This window comes from Rhipicephalus microplus, chromosome X, assembly GCF_043290135.1.
Source record: "Rhipicephalus microplus isolate Deutch F79 chromosome X, USDA_Rmic, whole genome shotgun sequence".
Classification (NCBI taxonomy): domain Eukaryota; kingdom Metazoa; phylum Arthropoda; class Arachnida; order Ixodida; family Ixodidae; genus Rhipicephalus; species Rhipicephalus microplus.
The window spans coordinates 61997703-62009888 of record NC_134710.1 but is presented as its reverse complement, the minus strand read 5'-3'; the positions used below and the strand labels follow the sequence as shown (position 1 = coordinate 62009888).

General features: G+C 43.0%; 1 protein-coding gene across 1 annotated transcript; it reads left to right on the top strand.

Annotated features, from left to right (window-relative positions):
- The first annotated feature begins 1301 nt into the window (after positions 1 to 1301).
- Positions 1302 to 11950, top strand: LOC119177413 (FMRFamide receptor). Its single transcript, XM_037428886.2, has 2 exons — positions 1302 to 1343; positions 9742 to 11950. Exon 2 carries the CDS (start codon positions 9746 to 9748, stop codon positions 10955 to 10957), a length of 1212 nt encoding a protein of 403 aa, XP_037284783.2. The 5' UTR covers positions 1302 to 1343; positions 9742 to 9745; the 3' UTR covers positions 10958 to 11950.
- The last annotated feature ends 236 nt before the right edge of the window (positions 11951 to 12186 follow it).

Genomic DNA, 12186 nt, shown 5'->3' with positions numbered 1-12186 from the left:
ATAACACAAGCAGTCTCGTATACAAAAACAAAATACGCAAAAAATAAAGCTATACCACAATACCGAGTTTTATACGGAGCGAAAAATGGGAATCATTGATTGATAATCACTACACATACGATGAGACGCAGGATAGACCGTTAATCAGTATACGTGCTCAGTTGACGGCATCATTCAAGGGGCACGGTCACGTTTCAGCATGGCAGAGTGTCGAAATAGCGAGCAGCCTCTGGAAGTGAACGAACTTTGAATGCATTCTTACCATTGCTTACTAATATTCACCACACGTCTTGGTGCAGATATGTATTGGCATTGTTGAGCAATTCGTACACACTTTGGTGTGTGCCATTGACTGTCATTTGTTGGTAACACGGCCGTGTCGGTTAGCATAGAAAAGTCGATGGAGGGGGAAATGCTGTAAGCATTTCCCCAAATCTGGGCCCGTTTGGTGAGATTTCGGTGCACGTTAAAGAACCCCAGGTGGTCAAAATTATCGGAGTCCTCCAATACGGCGTCTCTCATAAACATATGATGGTTTTGAGACGTTAAACCTCTTATATCTGTTTAACTAGGATAGAAATGTGCATAATAATGCACGTTATTAGTTTCTGTGAAGTCTTCTAAGTCGGGCTCATCTTTCTGAAATACAGCACAATAATTAGGCTCAAAGCTATAACTTCAGACTCTCACTCATATTCATCTCCTCACTATGCTTTCTTTTAACGCGTTACAACCCGATTAATTTCATTAATATTTCTCTCAGTTATATACTCTCTATAAATGTTTGAATTGTTAGTTACCAACAATATTCATTTCCTGTATATATTTCATGTGACTCATTCTTCCAGTGAGCTCCAAATAATTATCTGTTAATAATATTGTTAACTAACGACAGACGTCTCTACCGATTTTCACTACGACGTTGACTGTTATAACAGTCACAGATATTGCCTCATTTTTGGCCGCAGTGGTTGTGGCGGGCTGGCACAGCGCTTCCCGTATATCTGCTGTCTGCGCAGGTTTCCTCGATTCGACAATTTGACACATGCCACATGCCTGCCGAAGTAGTAGTATGTCGCACACGCTGTCAGTGAACAAAAATTACGGACCCTCCCCCCCCCCCCCCTTCACTAAGGTGCCCTTTATAATCATGTTCCTGTTTCGGCACGTGAAATCCCAGATGTTAATACATTACCGCATGCTCTATCATATTCGACGTCATCGCCTTTTCAGCTGTCCATTTTTTCGTGTCGACTACATAAGACGAAGTACCCCGTGATGCTTTTCAGTTTGGCAGAAGACTGGTCCCACTCAGACGTGGAAGAAGTCTATTGCCTACGCAGGTTAGTTTAATTTTATTTTTTGTTCTTCTATTGCACAACTTGCATGTCTTGTTGCTTTTGTGACTTTCATGACGTTCGCATGAGGCTATTGGTATCTAGCCAGGCGCATATATCAAGATGTCTTGCGCAAGGAAGGAGTCCTGCCTTTTAAATTACCTATATTAAACTACCAAAAGCGAAATCGCGAGTTCATTCCGAAACAGAATAGGTAACCCCTAAATAGAGTTGAAATCAAGGGAATGCCTATATATTATACCAAGGAGTGGGGGAGGGGATAATATACCACAGTTCAGCGCATCGGCGGGTAATGCGTTGGTTATGTCATCACTCGCGCAGGCAGTCTCATCCCCTAGGTTTAAAAAATGAAATAGAATAAACTAGAACAGCAAAAAATATGATACTGTTCGAGCGTGAACAAAGCAGAATTTACCGAGAAAGTCAAGGTAGCCATTGGCTGCAGTGCACGTCAAAAGGATCCATTGTTGTTCAATGATCATTGACACCTGATAATAAACGCACCTTTTCCCAGGTACCCACTGCCAACTAATATATATATATATATATATATATATATATCATATTCATAATGTTTAACAGACAATAATTCCAAGGAATGTCTATGTGCAGTTATTAAACCCATTGTAATAATTGATTGATATGTGGGGTTTAACGTCCCAAAACCACCATATCATTATGAGAGACGCCGTAGTGGAGGGCTCCGGAAATTTTGACCACCTGGGGTTCTTTAACGTGCACCCAAATCTGAGCACACGGGCCTACAACGTTTCCGCCTCCATCGGAAATACAGCCGCCGCAGTCGGGATTCAATCCCGCAACCTGCGGGTCAGCAACCGAGTACTTTAGCCACTAGACCACCACAGCGAGGCAATTGTAATGTAATTGTGCAGAAAGAAAAGTGGGTGAAAAGATAACTTGCCGTGAGCAGGAACCGAACCTGCGACCTTCGAATAACACGTTCGATGCTCTACTACTGAGCTACCACGGTGTCTATCCTCCCCCCCCCCCCCCCCCGCTTTATTGGGTTTATACGTGAATTTAAACGTGGGAATGTCAGTCAGCGCCACCTGTAGCCATGGAGGCGAGTGTGGCACACTCATTTATGGGCCTGTTTGGCGTCACGTAGCACGTGAACTTATTACGAGCTGACAGCTGACCAATAGTTCCTCGTACACAACCTAACGGCACCAAGTCTGTCAGTACGAGACCTTCGTAAATGAATAAGGGAAAGAAGTGTATACTTAAGGGCTCGTTTTTCCGTCTTTTGACACAATACTAATAAGGTCTAACAGACAGTAATGTCAAGGAATGTATAGGGGAAGTTAAGAAACCAATTGTAATGTAAATGTGAAGAAAGAAAAGTGGGTGAAAAGACAACTTGCCATGAGCAGGAACTGAACCTGCGACCTTCGAATAACGTTATTCAAAGGTCACAGCGTTAGCGACCTTCGTCGGTCGCAGCGTTAGCGTTATTCGAAGGTTCCGTAGATTTCAACCATCCGGTGTTTTTTAACGTGAATCTAAATCCAAACACACGGGCTTTAAGCAATTTGGCCTCCATGCTTAAAAAATGCGGTAGGGATTCGATCCCGTGACCAGCTGGTTAGCAGCTGGGTGCCTTAGTGACTAAACTACCTTGGCGGGTAAACTGCGAATCTAAAATGCGTGAACTTGATTAATGTCTTCTTGGCAAAAAAAAAGAGGCCTAGATGCCTTCATTGTTAACAATCATCGGCGTATTCTTATTCAGCATTGCATCTGTCTACTTGCCATCCCAATTAGGAATGAAAACAAGGGCATAATATTGACTGGTGACACCGGTGTAAACATCAGCTATACTGATGGCACATCATCCAAACTGTATTTCTAACTATATAAGTGACAGCTGCAAGAAATATAGCAACAGATAGAGGGATCAGATGGGCAAGACTCATAGCCAGCCATGACCACTGCCACTGGTGTCACGTGTGCAGTAGCAAATGGCTCCATGCTGATTACATTTTCCTAAAGCTAGGGTACTTCCACCCGTGTTTGCACTCACTTTCAGTGTTCCCACTCTTTTTATCTGCTTCTATGCACGAACGTTATGAACTCTTGAAACTACCGAAATATACAGGCTTAGAAGACATTCGTCGCTGGATATTAAATCTTATAGCCCCTGGTGATTCTGTTCCTCCGGCTCGTGTGAACATTCAGGTGTAAAGAATAGTTACATTTATTAATAGCGGCGAATTGGGAAATTAGTTTTGGTATTTCAAAAGAAAAATGGCCCCGACCAAAATAATAAGCAACAGTATGAAAGAACGTAGCCGGAACACAGGTTGACGGACACAAGAGAAAGGACCCCCGATCGCACAAACACTGTCTTAATGTCTCGTCTTGTGTCTGTATACGCACCTATCTTTGTTTATAATGACTCCTGACAAACTAGCTCAACTGTCTGTCATTCCATTAACTATAGTCCAACAGACGTTATTTCCCTTTGCAAAGTAACTGCGAAGTTGTTGACAAACGGCTGCTTAGTTATATGCATAAGTTCAGCCTTTTTATTGTACGAGCTTGGTTTTCGGGCTCCTGATGTCACACTATACTCATGGATAACCTTCCGTGGCAATCAAGGGAAGGCTATATGAAACCAAAGTGGGCGTGTGCCACCGCTGAAGAACAGAGTCCCACGAATGCGTCGGTGTTTTCGACGGGAAAATCATAAAAAAAATTACTTTATTTTCTTTGGGATGCTGTTCATGAAGAGACGATGCACGAACCTAGGAGATAATAATAATTGTTTTGCTTGATGAAGTATCCTTTCGTGTTTTTGGACGTCTGAAAACGTCGCGCATTTTAGGTGCAAGTCGCATTCAAAATGGCCTATATTCACGTTAAGGTGAGCGGTCGTCGCCCTCCAGCAATTTAGACGACTCACCGAAGGAGCTTCTGACCATTTGCACTCACAAATGGCTGTGTAAGCAGACGTAGCGAATTCTCTGAAGTGGCATTATTCGAACACTGCCGTCATTCGAAAGGCAAGCCGAACCAAACTTTTCGTGGACGAGTACATGCGCAGTAGCTCCGCCCCCGTAGCTTTCCCTTGAATGCCACAGAAAGTTGTCCCTGCGTATATTAGCAATTTAGGTGACCGTTAACATTCCATTGACACAGACTCCTTGACCGGAGCTATATTTGTGCATCTGTCAGAATCTTCGTACACTATTAACCACGCCAGTATAGCATGATCAACCCCCAGAAGCTTTGCGCAGAGGCGGAGTCGTGAACCATGAAGCATGACCTGCTGGAATTTTGTTGCTGTTGTTCTGGTACCGCAATAACGCTTACAGGCAACTGCATACTGAATAGATTCCACGCTGTTACAAGGTGTAGATATGCTTTGATTCAAATGCAGTTATTGAAAGTGGTCTACAAGTTCTAAAATTAAGAGTGCTCCTTTTTTTATTACCCATTATTGACATACCATGCTGCCGCAATTCGTCTATATGTATAGTACACGCTGATGACACTTTTTTTCTTTTAATCATCACTTCAAAAGCACCTTTCAGAAAGTAAGCAGCTATAATGTGCATGTTTTTTGCTGCCACATTTATCACCTAGTAAGTAACCCACTTAATACTACCCTTAAGCTATTTCATTATCAAGACAAAATTACCCCGTTCGTGCCGCAATTTATCCCACTGACGTGCAAGATGTTCACCTGTCTGAGGCAGCCATGATTATCGGGCTTACTAGTGACAACCTAAAATTGCAAAATTATTCTAACAATGTCGCCTAATACTAGCTTTAGAATATGTGTTCCGATTAAAACACGTACTTTCTGCATTATTCGTTCTTAATGTTATTATGAAGTCACTTAGTGTACCATTCTCGGTCCTGCGTGGGGAAGTACTTGCAGGGTACATCTGTTTGGAATCGGCCATTTCATAACCAGCAGTTAGTATAAGAGTTCTCTATAATACACTTTGGTCATTGAAGAAAACCCGTTCCACCTGTATGTCATACTTTTACATTAAACATAACATACCACGAAGAATAGGCAGGTACATTCCTCAAAGGCTTTCAACATTGTATTGAGTTAAGAAGCGATCCTGTCGTCTCACTGGACAAATATTAATGACTGTATATTCCTTCCGACTCAGCTTAACTGTATATATAGACTGGAAGGGGAAGATGGAAGCTAGCAATGACAAATTCCGTGATATATATATATATATATATATATATATATATATATATATATATATATATATATATATATATATATATATATATATATATATATATATATATATGCATGATGCTTCCCGGCAAGCAGACAACATTCGCGGTTCATCGTGAAATTACAACTCACCTGATTAAATCAGTCTTTCTTCTTTGAAAGGCTTCAGTTGTAATGTTGTTCCTTCAAGAGAAACGCTTCAGCATATTAGTAGTTTAGAATGCTCTGCACAGCCCCGCGGTGGTGGTCTAGTAGCTAAGGTACTTGGCTGCTGACCCGCCGGTCGCTGTATTGAATTCTGGCTGCGGCGGATGCGTTGCAGATGGAGGCGAAAATGCTGTAGGCCCGTGTGCTCAGATTTTGGCGCACGTTAAGGACCCCCAAGTGGTAGAAATTTCCGGGGACCTCCACATAGGGTGTTTTTTATATTCGTATGGTGGTTTTGGGACGTTAAACACCACATATCAATCAATTAGGTTGCTGTGTATTCTAATACGACTGCGATTGCCCGGGTACAACCACTTCTTTCTAAATCGTAAAGAAAGTAGAGGAGGTGGTGTGGCATTGCAAACTAATTTTTCTGGATTTCAGTTGATTGATGACTACACTGTTGCCACGGAAGACTACGAGATTTTGTGCGTTAGGAAAGACTACCAAAGGTTTTGGGTCATTTATCGACCACTACATGGTAGCATACGCGGGTTTCTTGGTTTTTTCGACTATAACTGCTCTCGTTTGCGAGCAACAATGCATATACCCTAACTATAGGTGGTGATTTGAATATTGATGTATTGAAAGATTCAGCGCCTGCTGTTGACTTGTTAATCACACTGCAATGTAATGGGTTTCGCAATGAAATCCCTACGCCAACCCGTGTTACCACTACATCCACATCTTTGCTTGACCTGTTCATTGCAAACACGGTTTCTGAAAACGTAATTCCCGCGTCATAATCTCCGATTTGAGCGATCATCTGCCTATGATGCTAATACTTGAACAGCAATCAACGACTAAAAAACGAAATGAAATGAAAACATACCGAGACATATCAACGCGTACACCTGAGAATTTTAGGGAAAGACTTTTGCTCATTAATTGGAGTGAAATAATGGCCCTTACAGATGTGAATAATGCGTACGATAAGTCTCTACACATATTTAAACAGTGCTATTACGCTTCTTTCACAGTTAAAGCATAGCATAGGTGCAAGAGGGCTCGCAAACCGCCGGTCACTCGAGACTTGCTAAAATCGATCAACGTGAAAAACAGGCAGTTTGAGGCTTTCCTTAAGACACGCAACAGCGAAACGCTGCAGGAATTTAAATGTTTCAGAAACAAATTGAACAAAGCCATTTCGAGAGCAAAGGAAGAATATTTTAGAACAATTTTCGACAATGTCTATGAAAGAGTGACGTAGTCTGGAAAAAATTATCTCTTGAATATAAAGCCAGTATCAGACGCCGTTGACTGTATGGTGGTTGATAATGCGTTACTAAGCGGGGAAACACTTGCGAACAGTTTCAATTACTTTTTTCTCCAGATAGGAAACGCGGATACTTCCCCGGTTACTTCTGTAGATGTTCTACGGTTATCACGGTCTTTCTTTTTTCAGCCTACTTCTGTTTCTGAGGTGATTACTCTTTTTTCCGACCTTGGAACAGTCGTATATAGCTTCGATGCAGACAGATTAGTAATTAAACCCGTTAAGTACGTACTAGATTTGATCGCTCCTGTCATCGCACACATATTTAACGAAGCTATCTCATGTGGCGTTTTTCCAAGTAGCATGCGAGTTGCTAGAGTAACAGTAATTCATAAAGGAGGCGACAAAAATAGCTTCTCCAACTACCAACCAGTCTCTATATTGCCAGCTTTTTCGAAAGGCCTTGAGAAAGTTATTAATACCCGCATCGAGAGCTTTAGTAGAAGATTTAATCTCTTAACTACTTATCAATTCGGATTTAGAAAAAATCGTTCCTCGGAGGACGCACTCTTGCTTCAAAAAGAACTCATATTAGAAAACACAGAAAACAAAACATTCTCAGTAGGACTATACCTCGATTTCAGCAAAGCCTTCGATCGTGTCAATCATAATATTCTCTTACAGAAAATGGAATGCTATGGATTTCGGGGAGTTGCATCCCAACTTCTTCGCTCGTACCTAGACGAAAGACTTCAATTTACCGAAATAGGCACACACAGATCCCGTCTCAGGCGTATCTCTTGTGGAGTACCACAATTTGATGATCGATTTGTGGGGTTTAACGTCCCAAAACCACCATTTGATTATGAGAGACGCCGTAGTGGAGGGCTCCGGAAATTTTGACCACCTGGGGTTCTTTAACATGCACCCAAATCTGAGTACACGGGCCTACAACATTTCCGCCTCCATCGGAAATGCAGCCGCCGCAGCCGGGAATCGAACCCGCGACCTGCGGGTCAGCAGCCGAGTACCTTAGCCACTAGACCACCGCGGCGGGGCGAGGTGGAGTACAACAAGGCAGTATTTTAGGGCCAATGCTTTTTCTATTTTACATTAATGATGTATTACAATTAAACACCACTTGTCAGTTCATCATTTACGCCGATGATTGCACTGTCTTTTTTAAAGGCCAGGAATTATGTAGCATTCAAGCTGAAGCAAGTACGTTCTGTTCGAAGCTGAATGACTGGTGCAAGGCGAACAGCCTTGTATTGAATGAAGCCAAAACTAAGTGCACTATATATCGTGCTCGCGGCACGCCAGCTGTAGTACCTGAGGAGCTTGTCCTAGGTCCGTTCACTGTTCGCACTGAAAAATGCGTTAAAATACTTGGCATCATTTTCAACGAGCACATGTCATGGTATGACCAGGTAAACGCGGTTACGGTGAAATTGGCTAAGTCTGTAGGACTAATTAGCCGTCATCGACACATACGACCAGCTAAAATAAAGAGATTACTTTACGATGCGCTTTTTAATTCCCACCTGTGTTACTGCTTCCTGGTATGGGGTAAAACTACAGCCCTTATTATGTCAAAACTGACCGTGTTACAAAAGAAAATGGTTCGACTTATTTCAAATGCTCCCTTTCTAGAACACACCGCCCCTCTTTTCAAACAGCATCAAATTGTGAAAATATCAGATCTATATACTTCCAAATTGCTGTGCTGCTACAAAAAGGCAGCACTCGGGAAATCGGACACACTTCTCAAACTGGCGAACCTTACACAAAAGGCAATTTCTTATCATGTCAGATATCAACCACCTTGGCACGTTCCATTCTCACGCACACACTATGGAACACAACGTACCCGACACATCGTCCCAACAACATTAAACTATTTCAAAACGCAAGGAACAGATGTTTTATTCCACACAAAAAAAGAAATTAGAAGTATGTTCACATAACAAACTTGCCTTTTCCAATATTGGAGTATACACGTGTTTTGCAAGTTATTTGTGTTTTCCTTTTTCCTTCATTATTCATATATATATGTGTGTGTGTGTATATGTATATATATATATGAATCATATGTGCATGCATATCAATACATAACTGTGCATTGTACATTTTAATGTACTTTAAGTGCCTAATGTATTTCTTTCCATGTTTTGTTTTTTTCTTCTTCTCTGGCTTTGTTTTACTTTTTGTTTTGTTTTTGTCCTTGTTTTTCTTTTCGTTTTTTTCGTTTTTTCTCGTTATTTATCTTTATAAAGCAAGTGTATAATTAGGTCCATTTGACCTGGTAGTGCACCTGCGCCCGTGGGGAATGCATTATATTATCAATTTGTTACTGTTTAGCGACTATTAATATGCATTTTTTCTACAATTTTATCAGGTGCTGTACCCTGTCGTTTCGCCACCGATAGGCGGCTGGGGCTTTGTCAAGCTGTGATTGGACAGCTTTTTTTCCGGCCACCTTTTTTCACCGTAAATGTTTTTGTTTTTGGTGAAAATAAACTTCTTTGATTGATTGATTGTTTGATATGCATTACGCATTTTGCTCCTTTTTTTTTCTACTATACGTTTGTGCGACATATATAGTTGCAATGTATTGGGGCGCACATATCGGCTTCTAAAATATAATGCAAACTGACAACACAGTTCGGCGGTTAATTGTAATGCAGAGAAGTTGGGAAAGGGCTCACTCTTGTTATTTATTTTTTCAGCTTGATGACGTATTTTCGTAACTGCACTACATCTGACGTGGCACCTGCATGGATGTGCACGCAAGGCCAGGTACACCTCTACCTGTATGATGGAAATCGGAGCTCGGACATCGCATGCTCGGGATGTGATTCTACTGAAGCGTCGTTCGCAACAGATCCGGTTGCCGAGGGCTCCTCGTATGATGTGTTCTTGGAAAGCAGCCGCTTTTGGATACAGCGTGTGCTCGTACCCATCGTAACATTCATCGGTGTCATCGGAAACTCGCTGACGATCGTCATCATGACCAGAAGGCGGATGCGCTCGTCCACCAACAACTACTTGGCCGCGCTCGCCACCGTCGACACGCTGTACCTGTTGGGTGGCTTCACACTCTCACTGAAGCACTATGAGGTTATACAGCGAAAATGCCTGTCCGTATACTTGCGCTGCTTCCCGATCCTCATTCTTTTGACCGACACATGTAGCAACAGTTCCGTGTGGCTCACGGCAACTTTTACGGTGGAGCGCTACATCGCAGTCTGTCACCCTATCAAGAGCAGGGTGCTGTGCACCGAGTCGCGGGCCAAGAAAGCCATCATGGGGGTCCTCCTCTTTTGCTTCGCCCTTGCTCTACCGACGCCGTTCGAATATGCTCTGGTCGAGGAGCAAGACCCAGTGACCAATGTGACAAGAGTCAGCCTCAACTATTCGGAGTTTGGCCGAAATGAAATGTACAAAAAGACTTACTACTGGACGACAGTGGTGGTGTTCACTCTGGTGCCGTTCTGTCTGCTGGCCGTGTTCAATGCGCTTCTCGTACGTTCCGTACACATCTCGCGGAAGCAGCGCTCCAGATTGATTCTGAGAACAGACCCGAGCCGCGACAGCCAGGAGAGCAAAATCACGATCATGCTAATTGCGGTGGTCATTCTCTTCTTCTTTTGCCAGCTGCCCACAGCCATCACGCTTCTCTACACTTCTATCGGGAACCTACAAGAAGGCAGCGAGCAGGAAAAACTCGTCTTTATTTTGGGAAATGTTTTTAATTTCCTCATGTCACTGAATGCGGCCGGAAATTTCGTACTTTACTGTCTCCTCAGTCAAAAGTACCGGCGCACCTTACTGCAGGTCCTCTGTCCTATTGGTGCGTTGGTGCGGCTCCAGTCATTGTCCCAGTGCACTGGAACCAGTATTATCCAATCGGAAGACCGTACTACTGTAAGCATTCGCACTTGAGCCCCGTTTGCTCCCCCGTACAGATTCGTATGAGCCTCTTGAGGCCAATAGTAGGAGGCAGGAGGGCAGGGTTGTTTGCTCAACCTGCCCAGCAGCCGACGGCGAGCCAGCGACTTGCCCAACTGTGCAGCCCAATCAACGTGTCTGACTGTAGTGTTACTCAAAAACAGTTAAATTACGCAACATTGATAGTTTTAAACAATCTTGGTGTGTTCGGCTAGGACAGTTCTATTTTATTATTTATACATATTTTAGTGTTTTAAATGTGTTTTAATAGTGTCCATTAGGAATGAGAGGCGGGGGGTGGGGGGGTATACGCTCACGCAGAATATCCTCTCTAAGAAAATTGATCATTTTGGGGAGTGTTGTTGCCACGTCACTATAATCATGTCTCACTTGCTTCCCTTGCGTTATCAGCTGTGTTCCGGCCCTTACCAAGATGAAATGGCGTGCGCGCTAGCTGTGTTACGTAGCGTCCATGATAAGAAAATGGTGAAAGCCATGTTTTCAAGAAGAGAGGCATGAGCAAGCCAGATTACGATTACTCTTCGGGGGAAGAAATTCTAATATTTTTTTAGTGTTTGGTTGTTCTTCCGTATATCAGCCGACTTTTAACTCGATAGCGTTAAAGAGCTCGTTTCACAGAAATTCTTTGTCTGCGTGTAGTTCGTTGTGAGCGAGAAGTTAGCGTTGTCCGAGAGCGAAAAGCCGAAATATATCCAATTGACTAAATGTCAATTTTGCGTGGAAACCTGTACTCATGCATTCTGCACAGGTACAAGCAGGTTCTCGATCTACCGCAGAACCAAGTCATTGCTTAAAACTGCTCCCCCGCTCCAAAAGACAAAAGACAACAACAAAACAAATGTCATGTCACGGCCACTGGATGAAAAAGCTCGCTTTTTCAAAATCCAGTGGCCGTGGTAATGTAATGCGATAAGTCCCCTGAACACATGTAATTTTTCGGATAATAAATGGTGCCCCACTTGCAAATTGGAAGTGTGTTTCTCCTATGCTCGCTCACTGGATTCCGTGCCAACCGGTTGTGCCCTCGCGATCTCCGACGTCAGCGTAGCTCTGACCTACTGGATTTGCCCTACGCCATCTCCTGACGGCGGCAAGAGCTCTAGCAAGTGGTGCCCCGTCCTCGGACTTCTGTGACCATGTTTCCATCTTTCCTATCCCCTCGATATATCCTCGCTCGCTGTTCCAGCGCATCTCTCTCTCTA

Excerpts from the sequence above, each read along its gene's own strand:
- LOC119177413 (XM_037428886.2), top strand. The coding sequence starts at position 9,746 with ATGACGTATTTTCGTAACTGCACTACATCTGACGTGGCACCTGCATGG.